This window comes from Schistocerca americana, chromosome 7 (assembly GCF_021461395.2).
Source record: "Schistocerca americana isolate TAMUIC-IGC-003095 chromosome 7, iqSchAmer2.1, whole genome shotgun sequence".
NCBI classification, from domain to species: domain Eukaryota; kingdom Metazoa; phylum Arthropoda; class Insecta; order Orthoptera; family Acrididae; genus Schistocerca; species Schistocerca americana.
The window spans coordinates 216,173,535-216,198,302 of NC_060125.1; the positions used below are offsets into that span (position 1 = coordinate 216,173,535).

At 39.3% G+C, this 24,768-nt stretch overlaps 1 protein-coding gene across 1 annotated transcript in view; it reads left to right on the forward strand.

The window, feature by feature from the left end:
* The window catches only part of LOC124621812 (B-box type zinc finger protein ncl-1-like), a 151,022-nt gene that overhangs the window by 67,831 nt on the left and 58,423 nt on the right, over positions 1–24,768 (forward strand). Inside the window, exon 7 of the mRNA XM_047147251.1 lies at positions 20,371–20,575. Within this exon, the coding sequence (XP_047003207.1) occupies positions 20,371–20,575 (205 nt within the window). The remainder of the gene's footprint in view (positions 1–20,370; positions 20,576–24,768) is intronic.

The window sequence follows — 24,768 nt, forward strand, 5'->3', positions numbered from 1 at the left end:
ACAACACATTTCCTGCTTTTCACATGAGACCAAACTTGGCTCTTGACAGCTCCACCAATTCCATCCACTGGCCCCTTCCCATGAGAAGTTGCAAAGTACTTCCATGTAATTCTTTTGGCATGACTTTTACTTAGAACTTTTATAGCCTCTGGAGTATATCTGTTTTTAAACTGGGAAGCAGGACCATCTGACCAGATTGTAACTTACCTAATATGTTTTGGTAGTTTTTCAAGAAGTTTATCAATACAGGGAATGACAGTATTTTTTGTGTGATCCAGGGGTGAGAAGTACCTGAATGCCAAATCATGGCAGTAAACAATACTAATTTGATTCTGCTGCCAATGTGCACTTTGAATTTCATCTTGACTTACACATGTAAAATTTTCAGAAAAATCGATTTGCATCATGGCAGTTAGCATTGCAGAAGGCATTGATTCCTTATCACTCTTATAATTCTTTGATTGTTCTCTATTAAAGTAGCAGTGCTCTAAAAATTTAGGTCCCATGGTAAGAATATGATCAATAAGATTCTGTAATATACCTTCTTCCTCTACTTCCAAAACTCTGCCAACACTCTTCTGCCACACATACCACTTCACGCCATACTCTTGTACACCAGTACATAAACCAAGAAGTTTAGCTGCCAATAAATCTTTACATTTCATGCACTTTCCCAACCACGCAAAAAATTCTGGCCAGTTACTGGTGTACTTAAGTATTTGAGATACTGTGCTATGAAGAGAGTTAATGGCACAGATGAAATTCTCGTGTTATTTGCAGAGACACAGGTTGTGAGGAAGTTTATTGGCAAGCATGACATGTTTGGGTCTTAATTCTTTGAATTTACTTTTACCATCACTTTGCCATTTTCTTCACAAAACATTGCATGGGTTTCTTTCAAAGGAAACATCAAGTGTCGTACTTGCTAATTACTCTTATCTTTCTCATCTTTTACAGTCACAACGTCTTTGCGTCCAGGGTCCTGTCTGCTAATGTCATCCCTTTCATAGAATTTTCTCACTGCACTTATTATTTCATCACCTATTTTTTGTTTAGAGATTCCTTCTACTTATAAAGGTTCAACAAATGTATGATACGACCTTCTAATAACACATTTTTGTTTTGTGGGTGATGCTGGAAGTACACGTTTCTCTTTCGATATGGCTTTTCCCAATGAAGACCATTTTTTTTATATGGTGGAGAGGCAGAACTACTTGGTGTAGCTGAAGATGCTTCCTTTAACCGCTCCCTGTACTTGGCGACTCTTTCTCTAACATTCTGTTTCCTGTCTGCAGCAATCCTTTCTTGTTCTCTTTTACTCAAAAATTTCTCCTATTCCTGCTTCTTTTTCCTGAATTTTTTCATAGTTTCCTTGTGTCTGATTTTATACTCTTCATATCTGCCGTCATCTTTCAATTTCTTCTTCTTCTTCTTCTTCTTCTTCTTCTCATATTTACAGCTGCACTTAAAGGCATTCTGCAAAAATTGCACATTGTTGTAAAGTAGAAATAGCTAGTCCCTATGGGATTTTATGTGGCATATGGAGATAAATATACATTAAATACAGAACTTCCTGGCAGATTAAAACTGTGTGTCCGACCGAGACTCGAACTCGGGACCTTTGCCTTTCGCGGGCAAGTGCTCTACCATCTGAGCTACCGAAGCACGACTCACGCCCGGCCTTCACAGCTTTACTTCTGCCAGTATCTCGTCTCCTACCTTCCAAACTTTACAGCTCTCCTGCGAACCTTGCAGAACTAGCACTCCTGAAAGAAAGGATACTGCGGAGACATGGCTTAGCCACAGCCTGGGGGATGTTTCCAGAATGATATCTCATTCTGGATACATTAAATATGTTGAAATATATCGTTAGTTGTGTTGTATGTAATTCAGAATCAATCTGACTGCTCAAAATTATAATTAATCCTACAAAAATTATGGTAACTCATGTTACATAAATAAAGGTAACTCACGTTATGTGAATCAAATATCCTATACCAGGAGAAGGCTTCCAGGATGAAATTTATTTGAGACACCAAATTATCAGGTACACTTATGTGAAGGACAGCATGGCATATACGTTTCTACACTTTAATGTATTTTGTGAAAATCGTAAAAAATTGGCATTTGGTAAGTCATGTTACACTTTTGGGCTAGGTTATATAAATGTTTTTGTATTTATAATGCGTAAATTCTTTGCTTCTAAAAATATATCAAAAAGAAGTTGTTATGCATTTTAAAGTGATATATAAACCATAAAGAATTATTATAAATTTCATGATTTTTTTCCTTTCCGTGACACTGATAAAATCTTCTGCATGAACAAACTCAACAATAGTCTTCAAAACAATGGCTCCCACAAGTAAACAATAGGTTTTAGAGGGAAAAATCAATCTTGCCAACAAAATTCAATGCCCAACCTACACAGGTAACGGGGGGAAAATATTCCCACAGAAAAATTAATTTTTTATAATGTTTCCTCGTTTACATGGAATAACCCATTGGGAGTTGACGTTAGTTGCAACGAATGGGTAACTTACAGTGAATGGGTAACTTACAGTGAATGGGTAACTCTGTTGGAATCATTGGCATAGAGGTATGAGAGACACCTCTCCAGCTGGTGAATCTTTGAGGATAGTAGCTTCAGTGAGTGTGTTTCACAAAATTATAATTTGCTAGTGGCTAGTATTACAAAGTTTTGGATGATTCAGATTCCATAGTAGTATTCTGATCACAAGTTGATAAGCCATAAATACGAATTTGTTCTCTTTTAAAACTGACTGCAAGGAAGAAAACAAAAGCTGCACATTGTTGTATATATTTTTTTGTCTGGAATGATGCAGGGTGCTTGTCTAACTAGAAACTTTTTGGCGTAAAATCAGATATGCAATAAAAATGGGGAGTTCCTGTTTGAGTTTAATATAGCAATTTCCTTTTCATTGTATGAAAAAAAGTTCCACCACTGCATGGGGGTCAGCTTTTTATTTTTAAAGGGGAACTCCCCTATTTTTATTGCAGATTCACATTCAACACAAAAAAAGGCGGCAAGGATTAATCCAAAATAATTTTTTTCATTCATGGTAGATGGCGCTGTAATCGGTGCAAAAGATACTACAATTGGAAGGAAGAACACACTGATATCAGTCCCCCTCTTAGAGAGATTTGAGGGCACTCAATGAAATCAATCATCCTGATGATGCGGAGACTCAAAGAGAATCAACCCGAAGGGAGCAGAAAACTGTTACATTAAAAGTAGCTTATTTGCAAGACTTTTAAATGTCTTAAGTGAAAAAGTTTTACTATGCAATCCAATTTGCAGAACTAAATTAAATCTTAACCAATAATATCAACTGTTAAGATCAAAAAGTTCCCATCTTTATAATTTTTAAAAATTAAGGATCCAGCAAGTGGTTTTGAAAATTTTCATTTGTTCATTACCTATATTAGAAGGTACAATGATATTAACAAAACATCGATTATACATTATATTTTAATCAAAAATGTAAAGCAATGTAGAATCAAATGAGTCGGTTTTTAAATGTAAAAACTGGAATAACTTAATTTTGTTAATTACAGTGCCATCTGCCACAAATTGAAAAAAGTGTTTTGGGCAGGCCCCAGGTACTTTTTGGCGTAGAATCAGATATGCAAAAAACTGGGGAGTTCCTATTTGAGTTTAATATACCAATTTCCTTTTCATGCCAAACAAATAGTGCAGCTCAGAGGAAAGGTAGTTTTCCTCTTGTATTGTTTGACATTGTGGGCCAACCAGAGTGCACATATGCTATTTGTTGTGAAAGGAAGACCATACCTAAGTTTATAACTTAGCTTGTTGGCCCATTCAGCACATGTCTGAGCCTTTTTGTTGTCCTCAGATTCTTGAAGCACACTAGAATTTTGATAACAGATGTGTACTTACATTCCTGAGAATCTTATGGGACGACATGCTTTAGGAGAAATACATATAGAAGTTCTAGTTTTCACAGAGAACTAAACTGTGACCGTAAGTTTTAAAACTAATATTAGTCACTGTGCATGCATGGTCTGCAGTAGCAAAAGTTGTTGGTGAAACTATTCGGTTTTGGGGCATTCGAGGTTTCACAACACACAGCAGTCTGTTGTGTATTTTTAGGTAGATGACCTGAGAAAGTTGTTGGTTTTTGGACAGTTAGAAATAGAAAATTTAACATATATGAAGTGAAATGCTTGATCCCTGAAAGTCGGAGACAAGAAACTTCTGTAATAGGTGGAATCATAATTATTCCAAACAGATTTGGCAATTGTTGATTTCATAATGTGATATGGGTACTGTCAGGATGAGGAATGAAAGTCTCCACTTGCCAAAAAAACTTGTTCTCCTGTTTCAATTCTGACAATAATGCTTCATGCATTAGTGTATCTTCTTTCACTACAGGACTTTGAACTATGTTACAATTTGTGAAAATTGTTCAGACATTTTTCTTAGTTGTTGAAGTAGTTATTGGAGTGATATACAAAAATTTCATTGCTGAGCACCTGAGCTGACATTTTCTATTTATCCAGTCACAAAATGAAACACTTGTGTGTTTTTAATGTAACTGGATAGATAAAAAATTTAGTCACCAAGTGGCAGCAGAACACACACATAAAAGGAGGTTATAATTTGGTAAGCTTTCAGAACCAGTGGCTCCTTCAGGCTGAAGGGTTGAAGGGGAAGGAAGAGGGGTGAAGGAAAAGAACTTAAGGGGTCTCGGAAAAGGGGTAGATTTCGGGAAAGTCACCAAGAACCACAGGTCAGGGGAGACTACCAGATGGGAGGAGAAGGAAGGACTGATTTTTGGGGACTGCACTGGACGAATTTGAAAAACTGAATCTTTTTTACCAAAAATTGATTGTTTTCATTGTTATACTTGTGTATTTTTGTACTTATTTCGGACAGACAAGCCCCAATTTCGCCACTACCAATGTAACTGCAACAGCTTTCGTTTCAAAGACAAAATGATGCATTGATACTCATAAAATGTCCGAACTGAAATGAGCATTGTTGCCATGTAGGCAGCCATTTATTAAAATAGTTTTGCAATGATGATTTCAAGAGAAGTTACGCAGCTTGGAGTGTCTGTCAAAATGAGGCTTAGTAATACCTGTACCAAACTGGAGGATGGCGTTGAGGAGGTTAAAATTTTGAATTCTGCCTACCGAAAGTGTTTCACTGTGGATAATAGTACTGAGATAAAAGATTGGAGAATAGAGAATGGAATGAAATTGCTGTCTAGAGGCAGGAAGACGATTTGACTGGGTATGTGCATCACTTGAAAAGAAAAGGGAAAGGGAAAGAAAAGAAAAGAAAAGAAAAGAAAAGAGAAGCATTTGCTCATCTTTCAGCGGCAGATTATGATAGATCAACAAAATCTTCCAACTGATTGGAAAAAGGAACACGTCATTCTCGTTTTCAAGAATTATCAGCCAGATTTGCACAGCTATAGGCTTGTATGATGTCTCTCTGCTTTTGAATTGTGGAAAATGTTTTCTATATATTATAATCTTTATGGAAACAAATATTTTCCTCTATAGGAGTTAATGTAGGTTCTGTAAATGGTCTTGTGAAACTGGTTTCCTTTCTCTGTGAGATTCAGAAGGCATTGGTGGTGGTGTGCAGGTTGAGATAGTATTCTTTAACTTCTAGGTATCAGATACAGTTTCACAAAATCACACAGTGCACAAAAATATGACCTTCTGGATTCTTGGACCAGCTTTGTAATTGCTTTTCAGCTGTGATGCTGCACATAATTATTAATGAGAGAATGTGTGTGATGTGAAAGTAGCTCTTGACATACCCCAGGGGAGAGTTATCATTAATGTTTCTGCTCTCTCTAAATGATGTAATGGAGAAAGTTTCAGGTCTGTAAGGTTATTCATGGATGGTACTATTAATAAAGAATAGGCCCAGTGTTATAAAATTGCAACAGACTGCAGGGAGATTTGCAGAGGATTGGTACATAGACTGGTAATTTGTAACATATCATTTCAGATTTTGCAGGGATAAGTGTTTGGGAGAATAGTTCCCCAATTTCTTTTGTAACTGTGACAGTAATTTTACATTCTAGTCTCTGAGAAGGTAGGCAGTAGTCTTAGCTTAACCATCAGCAATGCAAGGGCCATTATATGTTGGATTTTCTGTAAGAGAATTCCAGGTTCTATGAGCCAGCAGTGCTCACGTTTGTATGCAGCTGGGAACTGTTTGGCTCTGGAACTTAAGAGTTTTCAGGGGCTACGCATACTACTCCTCAAGAAATTTAAAAGTGGGAAAAATACAATGGAAGTATTTGTGCCAGGATTTAAATGTTTATCAGAGTAGCTCTTTTTCTCGAGAAAAGAAGTGATCGGTGGGAATGTTGGCATTGGGGTCAAAATCCAATTGTTCTGAAAGGCTTCAATGTTGAAACAATTTGCGATCTGCTTGGAGCTTGTCAGATATGTTGATCAAGCAGCCCACCTTGGTGTAGGCAGTATATTGGCCCTGTGGGGTGGAGGTGTAGTTTCCAAATGTTAGATGTTTGTGAAGTCAGAAGTTACTTGTTGACAATATTGTTTTTCAACTATTGAAGAATCACAAGAATTTACTAAGATTTTTATTTTTTTTTCTGGTTTTTACAAGCAGGCATTGTGACTCAGTGTGTGTGTGTGTGTGTGTGTGTGTGTGTGTGTGTGATTAGTCAGTGGCAGCCTTAGATTAAATTGTAAAGTTATTACACAGGGCACATGAAAAAGAATCATGTGATTAAAATAAAAAAATTCAAACCGTTACGTTATTTGAGACATGTGCCTCAACAACATACTGTTGGAAAGAGCAAACACTCAAGTTTACATTGTTCCCACTAGGTAGCAGCAGTGTGCACCCACATCAGTTCTAGTAAAAATGGTATCAGGACAACTGAAGTGGTTTTTTGTTCTACGTTTTGCACAGTGCAAGTCAGTAATAACTGTTCAGCGTGACTTTCGTACTCGGTATGTTGTGGATACTCCTACAGCACAGGGCATTAGATGATGGCATGAACAATTCAGAGAAACAGGTTGTTTGCGTAAAGGCAAATTGCTGGCCGTCCCAAGTGTCTGACATAGACGTCAAACGCATCCGCCATAGTTTTGCAAGGAGTCCACAGAAATACGTTTGCCATGCAGCTCGACACCTCAACATGCCCCTGGTGTCCATCTGGCATGTGTTGCGTCGACACTAACACATGAAACCATACAAAATTCAACTACTGCAAGCTCTTCGTGAAGATGGCAAACAACAATGTGTGGAGGTCTGTAATTTCATTCGTGGGAAGATGGAGGATGATAGTTTTCTTCCATGCTTAATGTTTAGTGATGAGGCAACATTCCACTTAAATGAAAAGGTGAAACGTCGTAATATGAGAATATGGGGTTTGGAACAACCACATGAAGTTGTACAACATGTGAGACACTCTCCAGAATGTAATGTGTTCTGTGCAGTTTCACAGGTAAAGGTATATGCTCCATTTTGCTTTGTCGAGAACATTGCTACAGGAAGCACTTATCTCGATATGGTTGAGAACTTTTTTTTCTACAGTTGGAGACTGATTCGAATGTCTACATCTACATCTACATGATTACTCTGCAATTCACATTTAAGTGCTTGGCAGAGGGTTCATCGAACCACAATCATACTATCTCTCTACCATTCCACTCCCAAACAGCAAGCGGGAAAAACTAACACCTAAACCTTTCTGTTCGAGCTCTGATTTCTCTTATTTTATTTTGATGATCATTCCTACCTATGTAGGTTGGGCTCAACAAAATATTTTCGCATTCGGAAGAGAAAGTTGGTGACTGAAATTTCGTAAATAGATCTCGCCGCGACAAAAAACGTCCTTGCTTTAATGACTTTCATCCCAACTCGCGTATCATATCTGCCACACTCTCTCCCCTATTATGTGATAATACGAAACGAGTTGCCCTTTTTTGCACCCTTTCGATGTCCTCCGTCAATCCCACCTGGTAAGGATCCCACACCATGCAGCAATATTCTAACAGAGGACGAATGAGTGTAGTGTAAGCTGTCTCTTTAGTGGACTTGTTGCATCTTCTAAGTGTCCTGCCGATGAAACGCAACCTTTGGCTCGCCTTCCCCGCAATATTATCTATGTGGTCTTTCCAACTGAAGTTGTTTGTAATTTTAACACCCAGGTACTTAGTTGAATTGACAGCCTTGAGAATTGTACTATTTATCGAATAATCAAATTCCAACGGATTTCTTTTGGAACTCATGTGGATCACCTCACACTTTTCATTATTTAGCGTCAACTGCCACCTGCCACACGATACAGCAATCTTTTCTAAATCGCTTTGCAACTGGTACTGGTCTTCGTATGACCTTATTAGATGGTAAATTACAGCATCATCTGCGAACAACCTAAGAGAACTGCTCAGATTGTCACCCAGGTCATTTATATAGATCAGGAACAGCAGAGGTCCCAAGACGCTTCCCTGGGGAACACCTGATATCACTTCAGTTTTACTCGATGATTTGCCGTCTATTACTACGAACTGCGACCTTCCTGACAGTAAATCACGAATCCAGTTGCACAACTGAGACGATACCCCATAGGCCCGCAACTTGATTAGAAGTCGCTTGTGAGGAACGGTGTAAAAAGCTTTCCGGAAATCTAGAAATACGGAATCAACTTGAGATCCCCTGTCGATAGCGGCCATAACTTCGTGCGAATAAAGAGCTAGCTGCGTTGCACAAGAACGATGTTTTCTGAAACCATGCTGATTGCGTATCAATGGATCGTTCCCTTCGAGGTAATTCATAATGTTTGAATACAGTATATGCTCCAAAACCCTACTGCAAACAGACGTCAATGATACAGGTCTGTAGTTCGATGGATTACTCCTACTACCCTTCTTAAACTCTGGTGCGACCTGCGCAATTCTCCAATCTGTAGGTACAGATCTATTGGTGAGCGAGCGGTTGTGTATGATTGCTAAGTAGGGAGCTATTGTATCAGCGTAATCTGAAAGGAACCTAATCGGTATACAATCTGGCCCTGAAGACTTGCCCGTATCAAGCGATTTGAGTTGCTTCGCAACCCCTAAGGTATCTACTTCTAAGAAACTCATGCTAGCGGCTGTTCATGTTTCAGATTCTGGAATATTCCATTCGTCTTCCCTGGTGAAGGAATTTCGGAAAACTGACAGACGCAAATACTCCACCACCAATTCTGCCTAATCTATCTTTCCTGAACACCGTCTGAGACTTCGTAAAAATTTCTGCAGAACTTATTTCAGGCTTTAGCCAGCTTTCTGTTCCTATAACGATTCCAGCTTCTGTGCTTTCTATTAGCACTTGAAGCTCAGGGACTTTCCCAGCACAACTACAACAATTTACAACTAGAATTCCGATTGTTCCTTGATCCAAGAACGTCCTGTATTTGCCATGCACCCTTTGAGATTGCAGCCCACCCCGTACTTTCCCGAGGCCTTCTAACCTAAAAAAACCGCCCAGTCCACGCCACACAGCCTCCGCTACCCGTGTAGCCGCCAGCTGAGTGTAGTGAACTCCTGACCTATTCGGCGGAACCCGAAACCCCACCATCCTATGGCACAAGTCAAGGAATCTGCAGCCAACACAGTCGCAAAGACCCTCCACCCGGCTCTGCACCAATGGTCCGCAGTCGGTTGTGTCAACTATGCTGCAGATGGTGAGCTCTGCCTTCATCTCGTAAGCAAGACCGGCAGCCTTCACCAAATCAGATAGCTGCTGGAATCCAGAGAGAATTTCCTCAGATCCAAAGCGACACAAGACATGTGCCACCACCTGCAGCTGGCTGCACCCTGTGCCCTTCATGGCATCCGGAAGGACCCTTTCCACATCAGGGATGTCTCCACCCGGAATGCACACGGAGTGCACACTGTATTTCTTCCCCTCCTTAGCCGCCATATCCCTAAGGGGCCCCATTACGCGCCTAACATTGGAGCTCCCAACTACCAATAAGCCCACTCTCTGTGATTGCCCAGACCTTGAAGACTGAGACTCATCCTCTGAAACAGGGCAGGCATCTGCATCTGGCTCAGCCAGAGACAGTGCCTGAAACCTGTTTGTCAGACGCACCGGGGAGGCTTTCTGATCAGCCTCCGGGGACGTCTTTCGCTGCCTGCCACGCCTTGGAACGACCTCCCAATCAACCACAGGCGGCGAGGGTTCAGCCCCACTGCGGGCAGCAACCGGGGCAACCACAGTGGCAGACCGATCTGGGGACAGACGGGACGAGGTTGATATCCCCGTGATACCCAAGTCCGGCTCTCCACAGTGGTGCCCATTGGCAACAGCCTCAAGCTGCGCAACCGAAGTCAGCGCCGCTTGCAGCTGTGAGCGAAGGGATGCCAACTCAGCCCTCATCCGAACACAGCAATCACAGTCCCTGTCCATTCTAATCGATGTTGAACAACAGCTACTGAAACACGAGTCAGTGCCTAGATAACGCAAGGGAAACACGCAAAGAATGTATTAACTAACCTGTACAAATGCTTAACGACTGCGGTACAATCTGCCTGAATTTACGATTACAGTAACTGAGACTCGAAATTACACCTCCTATACGAAACTCACACGCAATTTATGTAAGAATCTACGAAGTAAACACTAAAGTGCGATGCTACAACTCTCAAATACTATAATACGCCCGAAATTTATGAATTAAACAATGCAAGTACCCAAAAACACGCAAAGAAATTAAGAATTAAACTATGTAACAAATAAGTAAGCTAGGGGTATACAACTTGCTGCTGCAGCTGCTTATCCTACGGCGGCAGGGAGCACACTCGGTGAAGTTTATTGAATTGAAAAGTATGTACCAGCCGATGTCCCCCGGCCATAATGGACCGACAGCGACTTATGACGAACTGCAAGTTTAAATGCAGCCAAAACCTCTCAGACAAACAGAGGCTAAACAATGTCAAAGTAAGTGTAAGGAGGGCTATGCGTGAAGTGTTCAGTGAATTATTCTTTGAATTACTTGCAAATGAGGGCCCTACGGGGTGAATGGCTGCAGGGTGTGATACCTGAGACCTTAACCTACATCATTGTGTAGAAGTTGAAAAGTTGATCGCACCACTGGGAACCTCTCCTTGTTAGTGGTAAAGGTCAGACTACAAATCCAGAGGTTTTGCATTCGATCCGTGTTCAAACATAGGATTTTTATCTGTCTGCTTATGACTCTTTCACCTCTGACAATGTTTAGTGATGTGAAAAATGCCAAGCAATCTGTGGTCTGTGGTTTGGAATTCATGTTAAACTATAGGTCCCCCTATAACTAGCTAGGTAAGTCAGTTAAAAGGCAGTGCCATACCATCTCCAACAGGACCATGCCTAGCAAAGCACTGTATTGTTCAAAACAATCTTCAGAGTGATGACGGCTTTTCTTACTTGTAAGAAATTAACTGAAGACATGCCCTTGTACTACCTATGGAAATCCTCTAGTCCTTTCCTTCGTATCCTTTCCTGCTTATTCTCACTTATTTGGGTCTGAAACCCTCGATCATTCTGGTTCTGACATCTTTGACCACGCATCCAGCTTACATCCAAACATATGCAGTATCACCATTCTGAATTGTCATTAGACAATCAGTTAAAGAATTTTTTCTTGTCTGTGTGTTTTTTTACATTGAAGAGCCAAAGAAACTGGTACGTATCATGTAGGGCTCCTGCGAGCAGACAGAAGTGCCACAACACGACGTGGCATGGACTCGACTAATGTCTGAAGTAGTGCTGGAGGGAACTGACACTATGCATCCTGCATAAATCCGTAAGTGTACGAGGGAGTGGAGATCTCTTTTGAACAGTGCACTGCAAAGCATCTCAGATACAATAATGTTCATGTCTGGGCAGTTTGGTGGCCAGCAGAAGTGTTTAAACTTGGAAGATTGTTCCCAAAGCCACTCTGTAGCAATACTGGACGTATGCGGTCTCGCATCGTCCTGCTGGAATTGCCCAAGACCATTGGAATGCATAATGGACATGAATCAGTGAAGGCAATTGGACAGGATGCTTTCATACGTGCAACCTGTCAGTCGTATCTAGACGTATCAAGGGTCCCACATCGCTCCACTTACACATGCCCCACACCATTACAGAGCCTCCACCAGCTTGAAAAGTCCCCAGCTGACATGCGCATGGATTCATGAGGTTGTCTCCATACCCATACATGTTGAACCGGTCGATACAATTCGAAATGAGACTTCCAACCAGGCAACATGTTTCTAGTCATCAACAGTCCAACGTCGCTGTTGACGGGCCCAGGCGAGTTGTAAAGTTTGAGTCGTGCGGTTATCAAGAGTACATGAATGGGCGTTCTGCTCAAAAAGCCCATATCGATGATATTTTGTTGAATGGTTCGCACACTGACTCTAGTTGATGGCCCAACATTGAAATCTGCAGCAGTTTGCAGAAGGGTTGCGCTTCTGTCACATTGAATGATTCTCGTCAGTTGTTGTTGACGCCGATCTTGCAGGATCTTTTTCCAGCTGCAGGGATGATGATTTACTGTCTTCCTGATATCCACGGTGTTTTGTGTTCTTCGGTCCAGAGACTGGTTTGATGCAGCTCTCCATGGTGCTCTATCCTGGGCAAGCTTCTTCATCTCCAAGTAACTACTGCACCCTACATCCTTCCGAATCTGCTTAGTGTATTCATCTCTTGGTCTCTCTCTACGATTTTTACCCTCCATGGTTGGTGATCCCTTGATGCCTCGGAACATGTTCTACCAACCGATCCCTTCTTCTAGTCAAGTTGTGCCACAAATTCCTCTTCTCTCCAATTCTATTCAGTACCTCCTCATTAGTTACATGATCCACCCATCTAATCTTCAACATTCTTCTGTAGCACAATATTTGGAAAGTTTCTATTCTCTTCTTGTCTAAACTATTTATCGTCCCATGTTTCACTTCCATACGTGGCTGCATTCCATAGAAATACTTTCAGAAACTACTTCCTGACACTTAAATCTATACTCGATGTTAACAAATTTCTCTTCTTCAGAAACGCTTTCCTTGCCATTGCTGGTCTACATTTTATATCCTCTCTTCTTCGACAGTTGTCAGTTATTTTGCTCCTCAAATAGCAAAACTCATTTACTACTTTAAGCATCTCATTTCCTAATCTAATTCCCTCAACATCACCTGATTTAATTAGACTGCATTCCATTCTCCTCATTTTGCTTTTGTTGATGTTCATCTTATATCCTCCTTTCAAGACGTTCCGTTCCATTCCATTCAACTGCTCTTCCAGGTCCATTGCTGTCTGTGACCGAATTACAATGTCATCGGAAAAACCTCAGTTTTTATTTCTTGTCTTGAGTTTTAATTGCTACTCCAAACTTTTCTTTTGTTTCCTTTACTGCTTGCTCACTACGCAGATCGAATAACATCGGGGCTAGTCTACAACCCTGTATCACTTCCTTCCCAACCGCTGCTTCCCAACTGCTGCTTCCGTTTCGTGCCCCTCGACTCTTACAACTGCCAAGTGGTTTCGGTACAAATTGTAAATAGCCTTTCGCTCCCTGTATTTGACCTCTGCCACCAATTTGAGAGTATTCCAGTCGACATTGTCAAAAGCTTTCTCTGTGTCTACATGTGCTAGAAATGTACCAGGTGTACCGGTATGAAATGAGCGTTTTTTTTGCGAAAATGAAACACTAATTTTGAATTGAAAAGTAAAAACATGTTATTCAATGTACTGACCATTGCTTTCTATACATTTTGACCATCTGTCTGGCAATTTGTGGACACCACACCAATACAAACATTTGTCGTTTAAAGCAAACCAATGAGACACCCCAATTTTCGACTTCTTTGTAGGAATCAAAGTGTCACATTTATGAAAACAAATGGTAGTCGGAAGGGGCCAAGTCTGGTGAATACGGCGGGTGGGGTAGCAGCGCCCAGCCAAGTGTTTTGATTGTATCCTGAACTAGTTTTGCTTTGTGTGCAGGTGCATTGTCATGTAAAAAAAATTCTTTTGCCATGTCTTCTGGCCCATTCTCATCTTTTTTTTGATCAATGCATAGTTCAAATTGATCATTTGTTGTCCATAGTATTCAGTTTCACCGGGTTTTAGAAGCTCATGATACACCACACCTTTCTAGTCCCACCAAACACACAGCATTGTCTTCTTGCCGAATCGATCTGGTTTTGCAGTCAATGTTGATGGTTGTGTCCCGGATTAACCCATGATTTTTCCCGTTTAGGATTCTTAAAATAAACCCATTTTTCATGGCGAGTAACAATTCGATGCAAAATTGATTTTCTTTCATGTCTTTGAAGCAAAATTTGACAAATGATTTTTCAGTTTTCCATCTCTCTTTCATTCAATTCATGTGGCACCCATTTCCACACTTTTGGATCTTTCCCATAGCTTTCAAACGGTCAGAAATTGTTTGTTGTGCAACATTTAGCATTGCTGCCATTTGCTTCTGACACACAGTATCATCTTCATCCAATATTGCTTGCAATTCGGAATCTTCAAACTTTTTTGGTGGTCTTCCACATTCTTCATTTCTTACATCAAAATCATTATTTCTGAACTGTTGAAACCATCTTTTGCATGTTGCTTCTGATAGAGCATGATCACCATAGGCCTCGACAAGCATTCGATGCGACTCTGCAACACTTTTTTTTTTTACCCCCCAAATGAAAACAAAAAATTAATGCTTTCCGCAAGTCATATCTTTCTGGTACAAAATTCGACATTGTTAACACGATGAAAACATACGATATTGTTTGTTCCATGACTTAATGTATACTAAATATCTTTGACAGATGTCATACCAACCGAACAAAAAATAATTAAGGCTCATTCACAACAAATGTTCCCTATCGACACATTTGTATCTTCACGCTCATTTCATACCCTTACACCTGGTAGGTTTGCCTTTCCATAACCTATCTTCTAAGGTAAGTCGTAGGGTCAGAATTGCCTCATGTGTTCCAACATTTATATGGAACCCGAACTGATCTTCCCCAAGGTCAGCTTCTACCAGTTTTTCCATTCTTCTTCTGTAAAGAATGCATGTGGTATTTTGCAGCCGTGACTCATTAAACTGATAGTTCGGTAATTTTTCACACCTTTCAACACCTGCTTTCTGTGGGATCGGAATTACTTTATTCTTCTTGAAGTCTGAGGGTATTTCGCCTGTCTCGTACATCTTGCTCACCAGATGGTAGAGTTTTTGTCATAGCTGACTCTGTCAAATTCTTTACACAGTATCATATCTCCCATTCCATCTTCACTTACGTCCTCTTCCATTTCCATAATACTGTCCTCAAGTACATCGCCCTTGTATAGACCCTCCATATACTCCTTCCATCTTTCTGCTTTCCCTTCTTTGCTTAGAACTGGGTTTCCATCTGTGCTTTTGATATTCATGCAAGTGGTTCTCTTTTCTCCAAAGGTGTCTTTAATTTTCCTGTAGGCAGTATCTTTCTTACCCCTAGTGAGATAAGCCTCTACATCCTTACATTTGTCCTCTAGCCATCCCTGCTTAGCCATTTTGCACTTCCTGTCGATCTCATTTTTGAGACGTTTGTATTCCTTTGTGCCTGTTTCACTTACTGCATTTTTATATTTTCTCCTTTCATCAATTAAATTCAATATTTCTTCTGTTACCCAAGGATTTCTACTAGCCCTCGTCTTTTTACCTACTTGATCCTCTGCTGCCTTCACTACTTCATCCCTCAAAGCTACCCATTCTTCTTCTACTGTATTTCTTTCCCCCATTCCTGTCAATTGTTCCCTTATGCTCTCCCTGAAACTCTGTACAACCTCTGGTTCTGTCAGTTTATCGAGATCCCATCTCCTTAAATTTCAACCTTTTTGCAGTTTCTTCAGTTTTAATCTACAGTTTATAACCAATAGATTGTGGTCAGGGTCCACATCTGCCCCTGGAAATGTCTTACAATTTAAAACCTGGTTCCTAAATCTCTGTCTTACCATTATATAATCTATCTGAAACCTTCCATTGTCTCCACGCCTCTTCCACATATACAGCTTTCTTTCAAGATTCTTAAACCAAATGTTAGCTGTTATCAAGTAATGCTCTGTGCAAAATTTTATCAGGTGCCTCCGTCTTTCATCCCTTACCCCATTCCATATTCACTTACTACTTTTCCTTCTCTTCCTTTTGCTACTATCGCTTTCCAGTCCCCAATGACTATTTAATTTTCGTCTCCCTTCACTATCTGAATAATTTCTTTTATCTCATCATAACATTTCTTCAATTTCTTCATCATCTGTTGAGCTAATTGGTTGTTGTACTACTGTGGTAGGCGTGTGCTTCATGTCTATCTTTGCTAAAATAATGCGTTCACTATGCTGTTTGTAGTAGTTTACCTATTTTTTTTTATTCATTATTAAACCTACTCCTGCATTACCCCTATTTGATTTTGTATTTATAACGCTGTATTCACCTGACCAGACGTCTTGTTCCTCCTGCCACCGAACTTCACTAATTCCCACTATAACTTTAACCTATCCATTTCCCTTTTTATTCTTTCTCCATGGATTTTAATTCCTACTCCAAACTTTTCTTTTGTTTCCTTTACGGCTTGCTCACTACACAGATTGAATAACATCGGGGATAGGCTACAAACTACCTGCCTGATTAAGGGAACTGACATTCCATACTCCGATCCACAGAACTCCAATTTTCTTTCTCCTGGTAACGACATCCTCCTGAGTAGTCCCTGCCCGGAGATCCGAATGGGGGAGTTTTTACCTCTGGAATATTTTACTCAAGAAGATGCTATCATCATTTAACCATACAGTAAAGCTGCATGTACTCGGGAAAAATTAACGGCTGTAGTTTCCCCTTGCTTTTAACCGTTCGCAGTACCAACACAGCAGGGCCGTTTTGGCTGATGTTACAGGGCCAGATAAGTCAGTCTTCCTGAGTGTTGACCCTGCAACTACTGAAAAGGCTGCTGCAACTCTTCAGGAACCACGCATTTGTCTGGCCTCTCAACAGATAGCCTTCCATTGTGGTCGCACTTACACAAGGTCCATGGGTCATTGGGGGGCGGGGGGGTGGGGTGGGGGTGGGGGGGGGGGGGGGTGTATTCATGGTGCACTCATGGAAATGGTCACACGGGAAAATTCCCTCTTCATCGCTACCTCAGAGATGCTGCATCCCATCACTCATGTGCCAGCTGTAACACCACGTTCAAACTCATTTAAATCATGATAAACTGCCATTTTGGCAGCAATAACTGATCTAACAGCTGTGCCAGACATATGGTGTTGTTTATAGGCGTTGCTGACCACAGTGCCATTTTCTGCCTGTTTACTTCTATCTGTATTTGAATACGAATGCCTATATCACTCTCTGGTGCTTCAGTTAAGGTTGGGGGGGAGGGGGGGGGGGGAGCCACTGTTACATAATTCCACTGCTCAGCCACTCCTCTTAACAGTAATTAAGAATTAGACACACTTTGAAAGGAAAAGAAAACAATAGAAATAACCAGTTGGTAAAGTAATTTGAGGAATCATATATAAGAATGCGCGATACAATGCTTCTAGTACCCTTGACACGGATAGTAACATAAATCATAAAAGTAGTTACACCCTAAATTTTAACCCGTAAGCACACATCTGGTGTGAAATTTATCCCACTGTAGCATTGTTAGATAAATAGACATCTGTAACCTTCCACATACCTTTCAGTCAACAGTCCCTCCTTGAAACAGTATGGGAGTTCTCCAGTTCCACACATTGTCTTTTTGATTATAGATGTGTCTTCTAGTGTCTGGGTAAAAAGTACCCCGGGCATACGATAATGTAGCCACTGTATCAGTTACGATTCTGATTAGATATAAAAGACAAACACTCCTGAATATGTTGTTTTTGTGAGATTTTATTTTTGTCATTATGAGAAGTGAGTGCTTACGTCTTAAGTCATTAAATACATCTTTAAAATTCTCTAATGTTGTGATGTACACATGTATATTGCAATTTCCTTCACGGGTTGTTGTTGTCGTTTTTTTTTAAAAACCTGATTGGGTAAAAAATGCCCGACACGTGTAGTAACGTAAAAATTCACAGGTGCACCTACTTGTTGACAGCGAATAGGCTGCTAAATACATGGCATCTGATAATCTGTAACCATCCCAAATGCAAGAAAATTTTAATGTGCAAAGGAAAACAGTAAAAAATTGGGAAACAAATGTTATTTCACAGTACTTGAAAGAAAGTTGTCTCATATCATGTCAGTAAAGGGATTTACTGCAGAAAGACAGTAGCTTTGTCCTGGAAGTAGCCCCATTCCGGGGTCGCTTGGTAAATCGTGTACTGTCTTGTTTTTGGGGGAAGGATGAAGAAGCTTTTCCATTCTGTCCAAGCAAGATGTAGCACCAGTTGTTAGTTCTCTTGTTACTCAAGAAATGGAATGTTGTGTCAGAGTAGTGTGTTGCATAAAAGAGGTAGCTTATGTGATTATCTCTTTGCTGCATCAAATGACTGTTATTTGTTTGCAGGAACATTATGCAGCAGAATTATGAACATCGGAGTTGTTTTTCAGTTGTGTCTTTCGTTTTGGTTTTCATAAATGTAATTGCATATAAAACTTCCTGGCAGTTTAAAACTGTGTGCCAGACCAAGACTAATTCGGGGCGTTTGCCTTTATCAGACAAGTGCTCTACAAACTGAGCCACCCAAGCATGACTCACGATCTGTCGTCACAGCCGTACTTTGGCAGTACCTCGTCTCCTACCTTCCAACCTTCACAGAAGCTCTTTTGTGAACCTTGCAAAACTAGTGCCTCTGGAAGAAAGTTTGGAAGGTAGGAGATGAGGTTCTGGTGGAAGGAGGGCTGTGAGGATGGATCGTGAGTCTTGCTGGGGCAGCTCAGTTCGTAGAGCACTTTCCCGTGAAAGGCAAAGGTTCTGAGTTTGAGTCTCGGTCTGGCACACAGTTTTAATTTGCCAGGGAGTTCCATATCAGTGCACACTCCGCTGCAGAATGAAAATTTCATTCTGGATAATTGCATATATTTCTGAAACAGTAGTGAGTGATTTGGAAGAGGGAACACCATTTCTTCTGAGTCTAGTGATTCATATGAGCGTGATAATGGGGAAGAAATCACTTTCAGCAAAAGCTTTATGAACACAAATAACTTCTCCCATTTGGATAATATTGAAAAGGTTTGAAATCTAGCGTTGAGAAAGATGAGGAAATGATGGGTGGTTTGTGGAAAGACATGCAAAACTGTGAGTGTAAAAGATAAATTTTGACATGTTACTAACAGTTATTGTATGTGTAAATACCAATGTTTTGGTACATTTACTGAATATTAAAATATGTGCATACTAGTTACTTGAAGTAAACTGGAGAGATGATAAGAATGAGTTTGTAAGAAAGCATTTTAATCAATTCATGACACGCAATATTAAGGTTGCAGGTAGTATTTATGAAATCTGTTTCTTAGTAGATAGACTGTCTCGTCTGCTTTGTAGCAAAAGGAGAGAGCTGGAGCCATGAGACATATATCGCATGATGTGTAAAGGTACATTTATTAATTAAAATACCTTTTAAGTAAAGCATTAAGGAACTTATAAGCATTTCAATTTGGTAAATTCAAGCTACCTCTTTTTTTTTTTTTTTTTTTTTTTTTTTTTTTTGCAGCGTGTTGCTCAATTTTTTTTAAAGCCTTGCTTTCTTGCTGTACATATTAATGTGAGATTGAGCAAATCAGCTATATATTTGTCTACACTGAAATTTAAAACACATTTGGGACATATCTTCTGTTTTGTTGAAACTGTGCCGTGTTTCACTGATGATATGTTATATGTAGAGTGTGTACAAAATAACTTGGCCCCCTACCTGTGCAAATGGAATGGCAGTGGATAGCTGTAGAGGTGGAGGTCCACTTGTGAACAGACACTGAATGTAGGGAAAAGGCAGTTTGACTGCTGAGGTCTTCACACAAATGTCTATCTTGCAGAACTTCAAGGTGCCGGTAGGAAGTCTCAAGCAGTCATATTAACTAATGATTGTAAACTAATAGTTTGATGAATAGAGACTTTGAAAATCAATAGTCTGTCTCAAGAGAGAGAGAGAGAGAGAGAGAGAGAGAGAGAGAGAAGGGCAGACATGCCCATTTCTCAGAACAAGAATGTTTTCTGTGCATGATTGAAATTATTTTACACAAGCTCTACTTCAAAATCTGTGTTCCTTGTGATATTAATGCATAATAATGTTTTCCAGTTAGTGAAGGGAGTGAGGCAACTCTGCCTTTAAGTTCAATTCTGTAATGTTGGAGACTTGAAAGAATGAAATATATTTATAATATGGAAAACTAATTTTTTTTTCCCCCCCAGCATTGAAAAGACAATGGAAAAAATAAATGATGCTTGCAAATTTACTTCTCGGCTCTTGGAGCATGGAAATATTGTAGAAATTCTGTCGCTAAAGAAGCTTGTTGGAGCTCAGTTGCTTTATTTAATCAATAACACGCCAAAACCAGATGTAACCACCACAATTGAGTTCAACACAGATATTAATAAATTTGAAGATGCTATCAAGGTGAGTTGATATTCGTTTTTATATTAGGTTTATGCATTAGTTTATAGTGTTTTTGTTTTGCATGTTGGTATTTTGGTTACTATAGTATTATTTATCAGTTTTTTTGTTAACTTTTGCCATCTGAGTTTACATATTGCTGTTTTGTCATTTGGGGATAGTGAGGGGAAGCTGTGGATGTCAAAAATAGGAGTGCCAAGTGGAGAAACCTAAACCTTTTGACATAATCATCTTTTTGAGTTCAGTAGAAGGGTGACAGCAGCAGCCGCAACCAAAAACATTCATGCCATGTGTGGGGATAATGCATTCGGTCAGAGCACGGCAATAAAATGGTTTTTTAATTTTTAGGAGGAGTCTTTTGACAAAAGTGGCTCAGGAAGATCTCAGAGGTTTGAAGAAGATCCACAGTGATACATGGCACTGTACTTGAGAACTGGCAAATGTGATGCACTGTGATCATTCTACTATCATGCAATGTTTGCAAGCAATGGGGAAGGTTCGAAAGTTAGATGTATGGGTACCGCATCCTCTAAGCCAAAATCACAAAAATCTGCGGGTGGCCGAATGCTTGCTTGTCGTCAACTGACTCGTTAATTGATGACCAGAAATGTTGTCTTTATGCTAACATAAGGAAAAGAAAGGTATAGTTGAGCCCAAACAAAGCAGGAATTTGTAGTACAAAGGCCTGCGTGTATCCACGTAATATGATGTTATGTATCTGGTTGGACAGTGAAGGTGGTGTATATCACAAGTTGATTCCCCGAGGTGCAACTAATGCTGAAATTTTTTGTTAGCAATTTTGATGTCTTGGAGACTCGGTCCAAGAATGATGACCAAGAAAAGAAGACTGCGTGAAGTGATGCTGCTCCATGAGAATACCTGCCTGCATTCTGCTAGACTGACATAAAGCCCCATACAAGAGTTGGCCTGGGAAGTCATTCTGCTCTCACCCTATTCACCTGATCTTGCGCCCTCAAATTTTCATATTTTCCTCTTTGTACGAGCAACCTTCAAGGAACCTGTCTTCTGAATGAAAATATGCTCCAAACATAGCTTGATGATTTCTTCACATCAAAACGATGTTATTTCTACAGTTGCAAATTTTGAAAGTTACCCCAGCACTGGCAGACTGTTGTAAACAATGGAGACAGTATTATTGATGACTAAAGTCTGTTATGTGTATCTGTTGAGTTTATTAAACTTGCGCAAAAATGCTACAAACTTATGCAGCATCCCAATAGTATCGGGCTCAATTTTCTGTGAACTGGTTGAAGTTCAGATATCGTTGGTTTCTACCCAATACGGGGTGGCATTTTTATTTCTCTCATTTCATCAAAAGGTATATTAGGGATTTACGTGTCGAAGTTTCAAATTTTCGAATGCTATTTTGGTTGTATGTCAGAGTATGGTTTGCTTTCTTGGTGCTTGTGGCAGGTAATCTAATTTTCTCGAGTTGCCACATCACATGCAGAATTCTGTTAGAGATGGAAAGAGGATGTATAGAAAACAAGATTATTTAACTGTCAAGAAATATCATTCAATTTTAAAAGTTTACTATGAGAAACTACTAAGTTTTGCATTTTTTTTTCTTTCTTACTGTAAATATGATTGCTTAGAGAAAATGAAACTAGAAATGGTAGGTGGTTCTTATTTCATGTTCTCTGATAGGTACTCTGTGTTTAAAGAGAAGCCCCACAACAACTCACAGTCCTGTGCTAGAGACAGAATCATTTTATCATTATGGGTTAAAAATTTTTCACACAGCTGCTCCAGAAATAGTCGGTGTTTCTGTGCGATAGGTTCACAGTGCATCAGTTATCCATGGCTATGTTAAAAAGTTTGTGGCTTTATCATATTAAGCCATCAGCTAGAGAACCTCAGTCAATTTCTAAACATATTAAAAGAAATGTTTTCAGTCGTTATTTGTTTATATCAGAAGTAGTTTGAATTAGACTGAGATGGTGACACCTTGTAGCTTTTATCAACAGTTAAATCATCTGAGTATGTTGCAAACAAAATTTTTAATATGTTCTAACTTTTTAAAATCGAAAGTCGGGTATTGTTTATAAATGTAACTAATGGAACAGTTAACTGAAATTCTCAGTAGTCTAGTTTCACATCATATGCTAACAAAAAGTAATGTGGATTTAGCATTCAATAGACAACATAGGTACAAGTTTCTTTTGTTGCCTCCATTATGTATTTCTTGATGTGCAGAGTAACTGCAGTCGCCCTTTGTGCAACACTTGAATCCTCCAACCCATTGCCAGAATGAATAGTAACTGAAATATGATGATGAGAGCTTTTCACACAGCTGTGCCTTTGAATACATTGCGAAGGGTTCTAAAGGAAAAACCTGCATTTCAAAAAACAGAGAAATGATTTTAAATAATGTTACAGAAAAAAAAGTCATGAAATAATATAGAGGCTGCGCCTAATCATGCAGGAAGAATTTTTAATTCTCATTAATTAAATTATTAACCCTACCTGTAGTAGTGTAGCCAAACACCAGAATGATAAAAACCAAACAATAGTTTATACATTAACAATAGTTCTTCAAATTATATCTTCAGTCATTGTTCTGTATCTCTCAAGATCAGTATTAGACAACAAATTTTTGCGGCAACGTGTTTTCAAGAGACATCATTGTATGTAGTATTAATAGACTAGATTTGTATTGGTACAGGCATTTTTCACCCTGTTCCCATGGTTTGCTTGAAGCAAGGTGTACAGTAAAATCAGAAAAGTACCAGTTTCTATTGTAGTTAGTAAAAAGAAGAAGAAGAAGCAGCCTGAGGATTGATTGCTTATCAGTGAAACATGTATATTAAAAAAGTCTTTATTAGTTTTAAAAAATAATAATAATTCCACTCTTGCTTTTGTGTGGATAAGGAACTAAGAGATCACAGCATAGTTTAACTCTGATGTGCAGGTTACTTTCACGATTGAACAATCTAAAAAACACACTTGGCTGCCAGAGAACAACCCCCACATTTAGTGAGCACCATAGAGGCATCTGTGTAAAAACCCTACCAACTCAAATCAGTACTGTGCCTTCCGTCATTTACCAACTCCACAACTTAATGATCTCCAAAAAAAAATCCCATAGTATATTACCCTTTTTTCTCAATTTGTTTCCGCCAATGAATAATTTGAATCCCCAATGAGTCTTTGACTTCTTAAAGGCTTGGAAATGCTGGTAGGGCTTTGAAGATTACTTTTAGTTCCCTGACCTTCAGAAGTAAAACCAGACTCGGGGAATTTTTAGTGATAAGTTTTAGCCTGTGGACATCAATTTTGTGATTGGAATTCATGGCAAATGAAAATATGCCTACTTAAATATCAAATAATGCCAGTGTTATTACAGTTGGAGTTCCATACAAATTAAGTGCAGAATGCAGTCATTGTAAAACAGGGTTGTAAAATATTTCTATTTGAAGATGAATGGCTACATTTAGCCTGAGAATTATCTCGTATCTCAGTTATCGCTCTGTGTATTGAACATTGACATGTTTTGTGACAAGTTATTCATTACATTTTAAATGAAAACAAAAATAATCAATTTTTGATAATACAAGTAATTGGAAATTAAATGAAAATATGTTTAAGATTTTTTGAGTTATTCCACACCTGTAAGGACCGTTTCATGTGGGATGTATGGAAGGTACATTAGCATATTTGTTTTCTTTATAAATATTTATTTCTTGTTTTTCTAACCTTTTATACATCCTGGAGGATTCCTGACTATGGATTTATTGGAACAAAAAGTACACCTAGTCTAACCTAAACTTCTCCTATGTCGGGAATTTTTCTAGAAGGAAGGGAAGTCTAATGTTTTAACTTCAACCAGTAAGGGTCTTCAATTTGGGTTTATATTTGATAGAAGAAGACAGAAAAGGGGGGATTGGGGGTATGGACCTGTACCTGCTTGGACATGTCCATGTCCACTAACGCAGTGCTCCTACTGAACTTCATTTTACCCCATTCCAGCACTAGACATTTAACAGTGCATGTTCTGAAAACTGAAATATTAGGAGTGGTGTTTTCGTTATTATTGATTGAGTTTATTCAGTTATTGTATGACGGTTCCCCAGAAAGTAAAGCACCACTTTTTTCTCCCTTCCCTTCAGCCGAAAACAATGCTATGGTTACAAAATGTTACGTATGTATTATTTGAAATTTCCTGAGTGAGCGTG